The 12,538-nt window shown below is 48.5% G+C and overlaps 1 protein-coding gene across 1 annotated transcript in view; it reads left to right on the top strand.

The window, feature by feature from the left end:
• TRIM71 (tripartite motif containing 71) overlaps window positions 1–12,538 on the top strand; it is a 57,606-nt gene that overhangs the window by 35,175 nt on the left and 9,893 nt on the right. The window contains exon 2 of the mRNA XM_057554293.1: window positions 11,129–11,296. Coding sequence (XP_057410276.1) covers window positions 11,129–11,296 — 168 coding nt within the window. The remainder of the gene's footprint in view (window positions 1–11,128; window positions 11,297–12,538) is intronic.

Below are 12,538 nucleotides of genomic sequence, written 5' to 3'. Positions count from 1 at the left end.
GCCTTGAGTCCGGTGTAAATGGTTTAAAAAAATCAGCAAATGTTGCAATGTATCTTTACTAGGACAGCTTTCCCTCTATGTTGGTTTTTTTGTTGTTGTTGTTGAAGTGTGGTTGATTTACAGTGTTAACGCTGATTTCTGCTGTGCAGCAAAGTGACTCAGTTATACACATATATACATTCTTTTTTTTTATATTCTTTTCCACTATGGTTTATTCTCTGTGTTTTATAAATAGATCTACAAGTGCCTAAGTTTAGGTGTATTGAAGGAAAACAAGTTTCTGAAAATAAAGAAAAATGTTGTTCAAAAAATCTGCAAACACCGCATACTTGTTAAGGACATCATGGCCTCAGAGACTACAACCTGTATTAAAGCTGTCTCTAAAGTAGATGAAGTTAACATCCAGGAGGCAGAAAGATTGGGAGAGCCAGGAGGTTCCCCGCGGCTGACCCAGAAGTGGACAGGCCAGCCCGAGACTCCCAGTGGGCCTCTTGCTTGGGGAAGGCCCCTGGAGTTCGAGGTGCAGTGGGTTCATGTGTAGAAGGACTGTGGAAGAGCCATCTGGGGCCAGAACTTCAAAATACAGCATTTGAGGATCAATCACAGACAAACGTCTGCATCTCCCTGGCCTTGCATCTCACCGTTCCTGGTTAGGTGCCAGCCAAAGTAAGGGCGACTCCCCGCTCCCTCTCCCACAGAGAGCCAAACGAAGCAGGTCAGAAGTTAAAAAACCCGAGGAGAGACCAATTTAAGGGCCGTTCCTTTATCATCCGCCTTGAACTTTAGCTTACATAACACTCCACCTGATTGTTTCCCAGCTCAGAGCTTGTACATTTTCTTTCCCCACCCTGTCAGGTCTAGCCTTTGAACTGGAGTTTATCCTTGAGTATCGGCTTGGGGGGTGCTGGGGAGGTTCTGCCCCTCCCCTCCTGCGTCTCCTGGTTGCATTACCTGCTGGGTCAGGGTCAGCAGGCTGTCAAGTTCTATTGAACAGCACGCAGGTGCAGTGCAAAGAGGTGAAGCTCAGGCTTCCTTTGTTGGAATGAAGTGGGATTTCTGACGAAGCTCCATCCATATCTGAGACCTGAATTTTTTCTCATTACCATTATTTTCTCATTACACCTTCATTCATGCATGATGAGTGGTCCTGGGTATTCAGGCTTCTAAACAGGAGTTTGACTCCAGTGGTTTTACCCGTAGTGTCCCCAGATGTTGATCTTTTTTCAGATTGTTATCTTATTCCTGGTTAGTTGGCATTTCCCTGCCTGAAATCGCACTGCTGGCCCGGTGTTGGGGTTCCCTGACTCCTTGCCAAATCCTGCTGTAATTAGTGCTTTAGGACCGCAGCTGTCAGGATCTGTGCACACTGGTGGGCAGAGGGGTGGGTGAGCTCCAAGGGTTCAGGGCTTCATTGCTAGCTTGAGGTCTCCACTGCTCGCTGCAGTTTGGATTTTTTCCCCCTTGGGACGGGGGGAGGGAGTAAGACCCACCCTGTAGACTGCCTGGACCACAGAACCGGCCCTGGGGCTCCTATTCCTCCCCGTGTTGCCCAGCCCAGCATGAGTGACAGGTGACTCTTTAAATAAAGCTGGTCTCCTGGCCTGGCCTGGCTCTGTTTCATTTGTAGGGGTGTCTGTGGGATTAAGTTTCCTGTTGTTGGAGTTGAAGGAGGGTGTGATTTAAATTAATTGCCTAACAAAGTGCTAACTTGAAAAGGGTTTTAAAAAGAAATCCATTTCTTGATAAGACTGAGGCTTTTCCTTTCACCCTCAGCTGCTGCACTGGAGCTGTGGTTTGAGGCCCCTCTGCTCTTCTTGGTCACAGAGGAAACTGTTGAGAAAGCCTCTGGTGATTCCTGAGGTGTCACGGGGGACAGAGGACTGTGTGTGTCTGCTCTCTGTTTGATGCTCTCCTTGATGGCAGCAGCTTTGAGGAGTGCCGCCAGAGAGCCTAGGCTTGGGGCTCCACAGACACACGGGGAGCCCTCGCCCCAGCCCCTCGCCGAGGGGCGGCCCTTACTGGCATTGAGAGAATTCACAGAGTCCATCTACTGCTTCCTTGATGGGCCCCCTCCCCAATTCAAATCATTCCTGCCTGTGAATAAGATTCCTACAGCATTAAATCACCTCCTGATTTGGAGGCAGTGCTTGGTAAGGTTAGCTGGCTCTTAAAATTGTCACCGGGTGTGACAGTGTCACACGGGGCCATCGGGGAAGGCCAGTGTTGGACCTGTGTTGCCCAAGGCAGCGGACAGCTGAGTAACGGAGGCGCCTAGCTACTCGGGATTATAGAACTTGCCGAATTGGGGAGAGAGAGAAAGGAACAATTATATTGGGTTGTGCTGGAGGGATAAGATATGGCTAGTAATATTTCAAAACCTTTTTTGTTATGAATTTTCTTAAAAGAAAAGAAAAGACCTGAGTCTTTATTTCTGCTTCCCTTCTCCAGGTGAGTGCTTTCCCTTGCTTTACATCCACCTGTCCACATGATCTCAGCCATGCAGGCCACTGAGACCGTCTTTGCTACTTCAGGGGGGGTGGCGAAAGGTTTCGGGTGCACGGCGTCGCCCACTGTTTAAGAGGTGAGGACTGAGTTACGTGGCCACCTACAGTCTGGCCATTTTTTACAGTCAGCCTCTCAGCACCACCGATTCTGGTCTAGAACACAACAGATTAAAACTGGACCTTGCTTTTGCGACAGGAAAACTGTGTATCTGTGTCAAAATCCATCTTTTCGTGCCTGATTTGAAAGTCTGTAATTTACGTGGGCGGTGATCTCCGTGTTGGAACAAATCTCTTTTATTTGCTGCTGGAAGCTGCCTGGACCACTCATTAGTACATCAGAGGTCAGGTGCAAGCCTGGGCGGCAGCTGAGACACTAATGATTTCGTAGGGCTTTGTGTGACCGCTGGCCGCCTGTGGGGCTGTAAATCGGACTCGGGGTTCTAATTTTTATCAAAACCTCCAGGGAGTTAGTCCGACTTGCCTCTTGTGAGATTAAACTTAAGATAATATTTATAGTGGAGGGCAAAGGAAAAATAATACCTAATGGGAACATTGTGGGAAGAATGGTAGTGACCTATTAGAAGTAAATTATGTGGGGCCATTGGAGTAACTCATTTATGGGCTCAAAGAGTATTTATTAGGTCTTTAGCTGTGAGGAACCCATGCTGAAGCTGGGCTCCAAGCCTTACCCCACCACCACTAGGTGGTCGCTGGGAGGGTTTCCCCCTCACATAGTATTTTTTAGGTATAATTTACATAAATAAGAAGTATACATTTTGACAATTCTCTTTAAATTTTTTGGTCATGCTGCACATCTTGCGGGATCTTAGCTCCCCCACCAGGGATTGAACCTGAGATATCCCCGCTGCCGCCATGGAAGCACTGAGTCTTAACCACTGGACCGCCGGGGAGTTCCCCATTTTGACAATTCTATACACCTGTGTACCTACTCCTTCCACCAAGACAACATAACGACACATCCATGGCTCCGGAACATCTCCCATCTCCCTTGAGTTCCTTCCAGTCACCCGTTTCCACCTGCAACTTCTTTGATTTTTTTTCACCTTAGTTTTGCCTTCATAGAAATAGAATTATGCAGTATATGCTTTTTTGATTCTTATTTTTCCATCAAGCATCTGTGTGATAGCACAAAATCAGTAATTCATTCTCATTGCTAAAAGTATTCTATTGTGTGGACGTATACCTGTCTGTTTCTCTGTTGATAGGGAAGTTTGGTTTTTATTTTTGAACTGGAAGAATTTTTAAGCACCCACATTTTATTTAAGTCAACAAGTTTATTTGTGAAAAACCGTTTGGTAGGCAGTAACCCCAAACACAGTTCTGGTATGTTCCAGGGTGTCACTGAATGTCATGTAACTTGGATCTCTTGGAGGAAACCCCCCAGCACAGGGGTATTACCTGCTCTTTTGTGTGGGCCATTGTTAAAGCCTTCCAGGAAGGAGAGAGACTGCAGGCTGTGGGCAGTCAACCCTGGTGGCCTTGGTGGTGGTGGCCAGCCATGACTGTGCCTCAAAGCTGTGTGGTTGGGCAAAGATACCAAGACTCCAGCCTGAAAACCAGAATCCGACCAGGAGGCAAATGAATAGTCCAAAGAGGGAAGGAGCTCTTGCAGGTTGGGTCCCCCCCCAGAGGTTTGGATGGAGAACTTGTTTATCAGCATCTGGGGAGGGAGCAGGATGGATACAGGCCCATGAGGAGGCTCTCAGTGATGCCAGCGCGGCTGCCGGGGGCCTGAGTATAGCCGGCTGGCATAGGGAGGGCACTCAGGGTACTCGAAGTGAAGGGACAGAGGCATAGCTCATCTCTGGAGTTCCCATGTGTATTGTCCCACACTGAGTATTTTGTGACATCCTGATTATACCTTTATAAAACATGCTTCTTTGGGGGACTTTACAAAGGCTCTGAGAAGTGCTGCCTGCAGCTCCACGTGGGAAGCACTGTCTTCTGCCTGCTCTTTTTCCTACCCTCCTCGTCACCTCGACCTCTGCCCTTAGAGCTCCCTTGGAGGATTCTCCTGCCCTGAAAACCCAGCTGCACAGTCCCCGAGTATCGTCAGGATCCCAGAAAAACACACACACCTCGGTTATATGTCCTTCCTTGCCTCCTAAAGGCCGTATTTGAGTCAGATTTACTGCTGCAGCCTCGGTTTTAGGAGGGGAGCTATGGTAAGAAATATTTGTAAGGCTCTTTTGTCTATGACTCTGGCAACACTGGAGGAAGGTGGTGTGTGTCATTGTTCTCAGGGGCTTCAGTGCTACAGGGGAAGTGGTTTCCTTTCTAGGATGAACTCATTTTCATGCTTTTTAATAATTCTGACAGTTTTCTGAGCCAAAAATTGAGGGTTTTTTTTTTTCCTCTCTTTTTTACCAAATCTGCAAGTAAGCTCAGCCAAATTCAGTCATTTAACTGTAGAAACAGAACTTACTCCTTTAATTACCTGTGGCTTTTTATAAAAAGGCAATGGTTCTGCTTTTTGCACATGTTAATATTAGAAGCTGTGTGCCCAGGGAGGGTTCTTCCTGGAGGAGGGCCCTGAGACAGGGAATATAAAGTATAAGATATAAATACTGCTGGAATATAAAGTGGGGATCCCGTGTGCCTGGCTCTGGGGTGTTGGGGCCTGTTCCCACAACAGTGGGAGGCACTGGAGGAGCTGGGTCTTGCTGGGTGGTACGTGGTGGTTGGTCGGTGTTGGGAAGCAGTGGTCATTGGCAGTGTGAAAATTTTCTTCTGAAAAATAGGAAAGGGATCATGATGTGGCTTTCGGAGTGGCACAAAAACCTCCGGGGAACAGCATGGGACGTTCAGTCATCATTGAACTATGCTTTCCCTTGGTACCAGAAACCACATTGAGTCTAAAGTTGTTAAGAGCTGGGAGTTCCCTGGAGGTCCAGTGGTTAGGACTCGGCGCTGTCACTGCTGTGGCCCGGGTTCAATCCCTGGTTGGGGAACTAAAATCCTGCAAGCCGCACGGCGCGGCGCAGCCAAAAACAAAAAAAGTTGTTCTAGCTGATAGCACTCCTGTTTCCAACCCTTCCTTTTCAAATTTGCCTTGTCCACAGGAGACAAAAAATTTGGCCTAGAAGTGCTCTGACCCCACTTGTACACCCCCATGTACACCCCCATCCCACTCTACCACCCGGTAGTCTTAACTCCTTCTCTTGCCTGTTGAGCCCAGGAATGACTCTTGTTCAGCTAGCTGGCCTGGCAGGTCTTTAACCCTAGCCCTTGGGATTAGATGTGCCTTGACATTCAACGTTTATGATTTTGGAAAGTTTATACTGTGAAACAGCACCACAAAATAATGAATATTAGCAGTTCTTCAGTGAAATATATGAAAACTCACGCTAAATGGTACAGATAAAAATTTGAGATCATTTTCACACCAGTTCAGGTTTTGCTGCCAAACAGCTTGTGTAAACACTTTTGGTCTCCAGATCTGGTGAATTTGGGGATTTCAGAATGGGGTTCTGGGCTTGTGTGGGGCTGCCCATGTTTGTTTCACCGGGTGTTTTGAGTGATACCCTCTGGGACTCCCCTCTTCCTTTACACTGCCTGAGACCACCCTCACTGTCCAACTCTGGAATCATCCCAACACGCGGGCCCACTCGCCTCTACCCTTGTGTTTTGGAAAATCTAGCAGCCAATCCTGGGCACACAAAACACAAGCCTTGCTTTCTTGCTGCTCCTCTGGGGCTTCTTTTCAGTCTCAGCCTCCACCTTCCACCTTCCAGCCAAGCAGAGTGGACCTGGACTCCCAGTCCCACATTGCCCGGCTCCCTGGCGTCCCCATGCCGGCCTTTCGTGTAGGTCTGATCTTGTTTGGGAACAGAAATTGGCACTTGACAACCTTTGTTCTTCACATGAATGGAGGTTGACCTGACATCAAGTTATTAAATTTGAGAAGCCTTACTGTCCACACATGCAAGTAGATTTTTTTCTTCTGATTCATCAAATGATGTAGCAGTTGAATATATTATCAAATTGACAATTCTGGGCTTTGTAAAGAACAGTATAAAAGGATATTCACTGCGGCATTGCTTGTGAGTTTTCAAAAATCAGGGAACAACATTAAAATCCTATCATCTTCAGGCGACATACCATGCAGCCACTCATAAAACAGGCAGCCCAACTCAAAACATTCTCCCAGTTAATATAATTAAGTGAAAAGGTCTAGTATAATGCTCTCCTATTTGTGTCTTTAAAAAGTTCACCTGTGTATAGAATATAGCATATTTTTGGATGATTACGTTAAAAAGTAGAAACAACTGAAAAATTGGGGCAGATTTTTTTAAAATTTATTTATTTATTTATTTATGTCTGCGTTGGGTCTTCATTGCTGCATGCAAGCTTTGTCTAGTTGCAGCGAGTGGGGGCTACTCTTCCACGGGCTTCTCATTGCCGTGGCTTCTCTTGTTGCGGAGCATGGGCTCTAGACACAGGGGCTTCAGTAGTTGCAGCACCTGGGCTCCGTAGTTGTGGCGCACGGGCTTAGTTGCTCTGAGGCATGTGGGATCTTCCTGGACCAGGGATAGAACCTGTGTCCCCTGCATTGGCAGGTGGATTCTTAACCACTGTGCCACCAGGGAAGTCCCTGGGGCAGATTTTTTTAAAAACGACTTGCACCTGTGTATGTTCTTGCATTAAAAATGCATGTGTGTTCCCTAACTTGTCTTAAAAAGTTTCTGACTCCTTTCCCCCAGAAAGAAGTAACTTGTCCACAGCTGGACTCTGCTGTCTTGAGCTGGTGGTGATTGTGTAAGAAGGAGGGTCCCGATTCCTTTCTTTCACTTCTTCCCAGGCCCTCCAAGACCACAGCTCTGTGGCAGCACATGGCCAGAGATGTAGGAGGGCTTCTGCGAGTTTGAGAACACCGGCATTCAATGTATTTTCCCTAAATCAAGTAAAGCTTGGTTTTTTGGTGTTGTTGGATAGACTTAGTTGCGTTGCTGGACTTTACTCCTTGAATTTGGTTTACCATATTTTAATAGGAGAGCCTGCCGAGTGTTACACACAGATGGCTTCTGGTTGTCACCAGCCCACCTCCCCTTCGTGTCTGTAGTGGTGGGTGGAGACCTCCCTCTGTCTAGGCCTGAGTTTGTGGGAGGACACATGTCCCCAGTCATTTTAAGGGATGTCAAAGAAATCTCAAAAAATAAGTTTATAGCAGTTAATATTTATTATTTCAGTTGGGGGATCTTGACAATGAGAGGCCCCCTCCATACTTTTCTGTTTACACTTCTCACTGATGTGGATAGTAGTTGTATTTTAACCTGGTGCTCCAACGTGAGTGAGTGTGTGTGTGTGTGTGTTCCTTGTTGGATCACACGTATCAATAATATAAAACGTAGAACATTCTTGTTCATTAACAGAGCACTTTATTTAAGCCCTGGCTAAGGTAAACCTGCCTGCTTGGTATTTTTATTTATTTATTTATTTCCTCTACCCCACCCCCCACCCCCACCCCCCACCCCCATTCCTCTCCTGCTGGGCTCACATTCCTAGGTCTTTGTCTCCGCCTGGTATTTTAGAAATTTTGGGAGAGGAAGGCAGTGGGTGGGGCGTGTTCTGGAAGCTGGGGGCAGGGGAGAGGGTGGTCACTTGCAGGGTCAGAGGTCAGGCCTGCCCCATTCAGCTGGGCAGCCAGATTGTCGCCATGTGGGGGGGAGGGGGCGTGTCCACACATCTGCCCGGGAAGCCCCAAACGGGCAGCTCAGGCCTTGGAATTCCTGCCGCCAGAGGATTGCTCCTTCCCAGAGCCACAGTTCATGGCCTCTGCCACATTTCTTTCTGGCGGTGGGCCCTCTGAACAGTCATCCAGTTTATTCTTTTAAAATAACCTTAAGTAAGCTGGTTCAGAGAGAGTTGCACCCATGCACACCCGTGTGCACCTTTGCCTATTCACCGAGTTTCATAAGCTCTAAAATTGTAAGTTTTTGACCTTAGAAATTGCCAGGTGAGTGAGATGTGGAGCTTCTAAATGGAATGTGACATCTTCCCAAAGTTTTACTCTGATATTTCACTAGAAAGTTTCCAAAATGTGGGACTTCCCAGGTGGTCCAGTGGTTAAAACTCCATGCTTCCACTGCAAGGGGCCCAGGTTTGATCCCTGGTCGGGGAAACTAAGGCCCCACGTGCTGAATGGAGCGGCCAAAAAAAAAATTTACAAAATGTGATCTCATTTTCAGGTTTTAGACAGTGTGTTCTTTTTAAAAAAATCAACAGTTAATTAAAAGCACCACTGAGGCTCTGCTTTTACCCACTTATACTGTCACCCCCATCCCCACCCCTGTGGTCCTATAGTCAGCCTGGAACGGCAGAAGCACTGGCACTTCCAAGATCACAGGGTGTTCTAGGCGCTTAGAGCTGCGTCAGTCCCATGTGAAACACTGTCAGGTGGGGTCACATCCCAGGACCCCCGTTTACCCATTTTAGAGATACCTGGGCTCTCCAGGCTGGACATGCGGGGGCCTGCAGCCTAAGGTTCTTCCCCACTCGCAGGAGCCCACAGACTCCTAAAGCAGGGGGACACTAGTCAGTCCACACCGTTGTCCAAGAAAAGGTAACTCCTGAGCAGAGGTAAAGAGAAGATTGCTTAGCTGTTTGGTAAGAGCCTTCTGCCAGGAGATTTTCACACTTCACATTAGCAGGAGTGATCCCTTTATTCCCGTGACAAATGGAGGGAGCAGAGGGGAGGGATGTGGTTGAGTCGTGGAAACTGGCTGGAGAATTGCTTTAGCACCATGTCGTAAAATGAGTGTCGGGGAATTTCCCCACATTTATCCAGTTTAGCATTTTTCGGTTAGTATCTAAGGCTGGCTTGGGAATTTTAGATTCATCAAATGAGAAAGATTAGATAGTCTCTAAATGGTGGACCTTCTTCAAAGAGTGATCAGCCTTCACAAAGGAAGGCAGATGCCTCCTGGGTTCCATCTCCCACGGCTGCTGGAAACATACAGCACGGGACAAAAATCGGCACTAAAGTTACAAACCCGATCACGTTTCCCTCCTGTAAAATAAGGTCCAGAAAACTTGCCGTATCACAACCATTTCTTCAAAGTAGGAACGTGATATCCTAAGTCTTTCCTTTTTCCATTCCTGGATCCCAGAGTTCCCAGAGAAGCAACCTAACCCCTGCTGGCTCACACACCCCCTACGTGGAGCAGCCGGTTTGGCTGACAGTCATTTCCTCATGGACGCGCACTACTCCGAGACTTTGGTCTCTGGAGAATGAGAGGAGCCGCGTTCTCGCTCTGCCCCAGGCCCTTTCTGTGTGGGACTTTCAGCCTAATAGGAACGAACTCTCTGGGTCTCTGTGCTTTGTGCTTTGGACAGGGTAACCAGCCTCCATGCGTTGGGACCAGCCCTTGCTCCCTGTGCAGCCTCTTCACCTCGAGATGAGTGCTTGTGTAATGTGAAAGACACCCCCCCACCCCCCGACACACACACATGCTCCCTTCCCTGCCTGTCGAGTGTTGGCTCGCTTTCCTTCACCCCAGGTGTACCAGAGGCAAACTGAAGCTCTGCTCTTGAAAGCAAGCCAGCAAACATTTATAGACAGTGGCCCTAAGTGCCGGCTCTGGGGAGGGATGCAACGGGACTGGCCCCGTTCTGTGCCAAGGAGCTTTGGCTCCTGAGAGCTCGGCTCTCAGCAGGTTTATCAGCAGGTGGAGGTGGTGCCAAGCTGCTCCCCCCCCCCCCCCCCCAACAGCACGCAGGGCCCCAGGGAGGCACAGAGCATCCAATAAAGCGGCGCTCTCAGCACCGGCTGCCTCCCAGGGTCAGCCCCTTGGAACAACTTGGCAGGAAGAAGAAAGACAAGAAGCTGGCTGACTTTACCATTAGCCTTTGGCCTCTGTTCCGGAAGCTTAAGCCCGCACCTTGCTTGAGTGCCTTGGGTGCGCTCGTGTCCTTGATGGGGGGACGGTGGCAGCCAACTGCCGTGTGAGGGGGATTGATCCTGGCCCCCAGCCTGGTTTCCACCCCAGAGCGTGGGGTGGCAAGAGGAACTTGTCGATTTATCCTTTCATTCCGGCCACCAATCTCAGACCAGGGAGACAATCAATCCTGGAACCTTTCTGGGTAATTAATCTCAGATACAGGGAAATCTCTTATGGAGGATGATTGTTTTCTTTTGTTTTTGTTTTAAATAGTTTTATTCATATGACTGTATAATTATTGTCAATTACTAAGGTCAATTGATGAGCACCACATTTTTTAAAATTTAAAAATTTTTTTTTTTTTGCCACACTGCGCGGCATGGGGAATCTTAGTTCCCCAAGCAGGGATCGAACCCGTGCCCCCTGTAGTGGAAGCGCAGAGTCTTAAGCACTGGACCCCCAGGGAAGTCCCTGGAGGATCATTTTGTTTCATCTTTGCCTTTGCGGTGTCTCAGTTGTGGTTGTGAATGGAACTGGAGTAAAACGAGGGGATGTTGGTTGTTTTTTCTTTGGGTGGGAATGGGGGGAGCAAGTTGTCCTCACAGTTGCCTGCAGGGCTCCCGCTCCCTATGGGGTGTGCTTGTTTATTGTGGGGTCCTGGGATGCAGAGCACCCCGCCACCCACCCCCTTGTCATTAACACCTGGCCCTCTCTGGTCCCCAGGTGCTGCACCTGTACTGTGACACGTGCTCAGTGCCCATCTGCCGAGAGTGTACTGTGGGCCGGCACGGCGGCCACAGCTTCGTCTACCTCCAGGAGGCGCTGCAGGACTCACGGGCGCTCACCATCCAACTGCTGGCTGATGCCCAGCAGGGCCGCCAGGCCATCCAGGTCAGTCCCTCCGCACCCTTCACCTGTTTCCCTGGTTCTTTCTTGCATATAAAACCTTTCCCACTCCCTTTCAGATGGCGTGTGTAGATTATTGGGCAGACACCAGTGTCTGGAGGCCATGGGACAACGACCCAGATGAGCCCATGTGACACCTGTGCAGCAGCAATCACATGGGGGGGGCAGTGCACGGAGACCTCACTGTCTGGTGAAGACGACAGTGATGTGGCTGGAGTTACTGGCTGGTCAGGGCTTCTTCCAGATACCCTGGCTGGACCCCTTCACATCAGCTGCCTGTTTGCCATCCAGCCGCCTCCCCAAATCCAAGTGGACATTAGGGTGTTCAGTCAGGACTATAGAAAGACTGGGTGCTCACCTTGCTACTCAGATTTGTTTATAGGTGAGAAATAAGTGAGCACGGGAAATTTTATTTGAGGTTGAACCTCAGACTCTTTCCTGGGTGATAAATAAAGGTCATGCCATGGTTATTTACTTATTTATTTTTAATTTTATTTTATTGGAAGCATTAGTTATTGCTATGCTATGCCATGCTATTCTCTTCTGTTCTGTTGGAAGCATTAGACGTCCTGGTAATTTAGACCCTTGTTTCTGTTGAATTCCCATCCCTTTGGGGCTAGGAAGGGACATGTGTAACTCTGAGATATAGTGAAGTTCTCTTACATAGGCAGGTAATAGTGTGCCTTAATTTTTGAATCTTCTTGCCTGATCCAGGTGACAAGGTTTTAGGAAAACAAAAAAATCGTAGGTTGTTTCCCTCACCTGGTGTAGGATAAGCTTGAAAGTCAAGAAACATTGCTAGGACTTTCTGGTGGCGCAGTGGTTAAGAATCCACCTGCCAGTGCAGGGGACACGGGTTCAAGCCCTGGTTCGGGAAGATCCCACATGCCGCGGAGCAGCTAAGCCTGTGCGTCATAACTGCTGAGCCTGCGCTCTAGAGCCTGTGAGCCACAACTGCTGAGCCTGTGTGCCACAACTACTGAAGCCTGCACACCTAGAGCCTGTGCTCCACAACAAGAGAAGCCACCACAATGAGAAGCCCGCACACCACAGCTAAGAGTAGCCCCTGCTCGCCGCAGCTAGAGAAAACCCGCGCACAGCAGTGAAGACAGCCAATAATAAATAAATTTATGGGGAGGGAAAGAAACATTGCTAATCTTCCAGCGGAAATTGAATAGGAGGACTTCCCTGGTGGTGCAGTGGTTAAGAATCCGCCTGCCAGTGCAG

This window comes from Balaenoptera acutorostrata, chromosome 10 (genome assembly GCF_949987535.1).
Source record: "Balaenoptera acutorostrata chromosome 10, mBalAcu1.1, whole genome shotgun sequence".
Taxonomy (NCBI): domain Eukaryota; kingdom Metazoa; phylum Chordata; class Mammalia; order Artiodactyla; family Balaenopteridae; genus Balaenoptera; species Balaenoptera acutorostrata.
The sequence above is the reverse complement of the archived record's forward strand: the minus strand, read 5'-3'. Positions and strand labels throughout refer to the sequence as shown.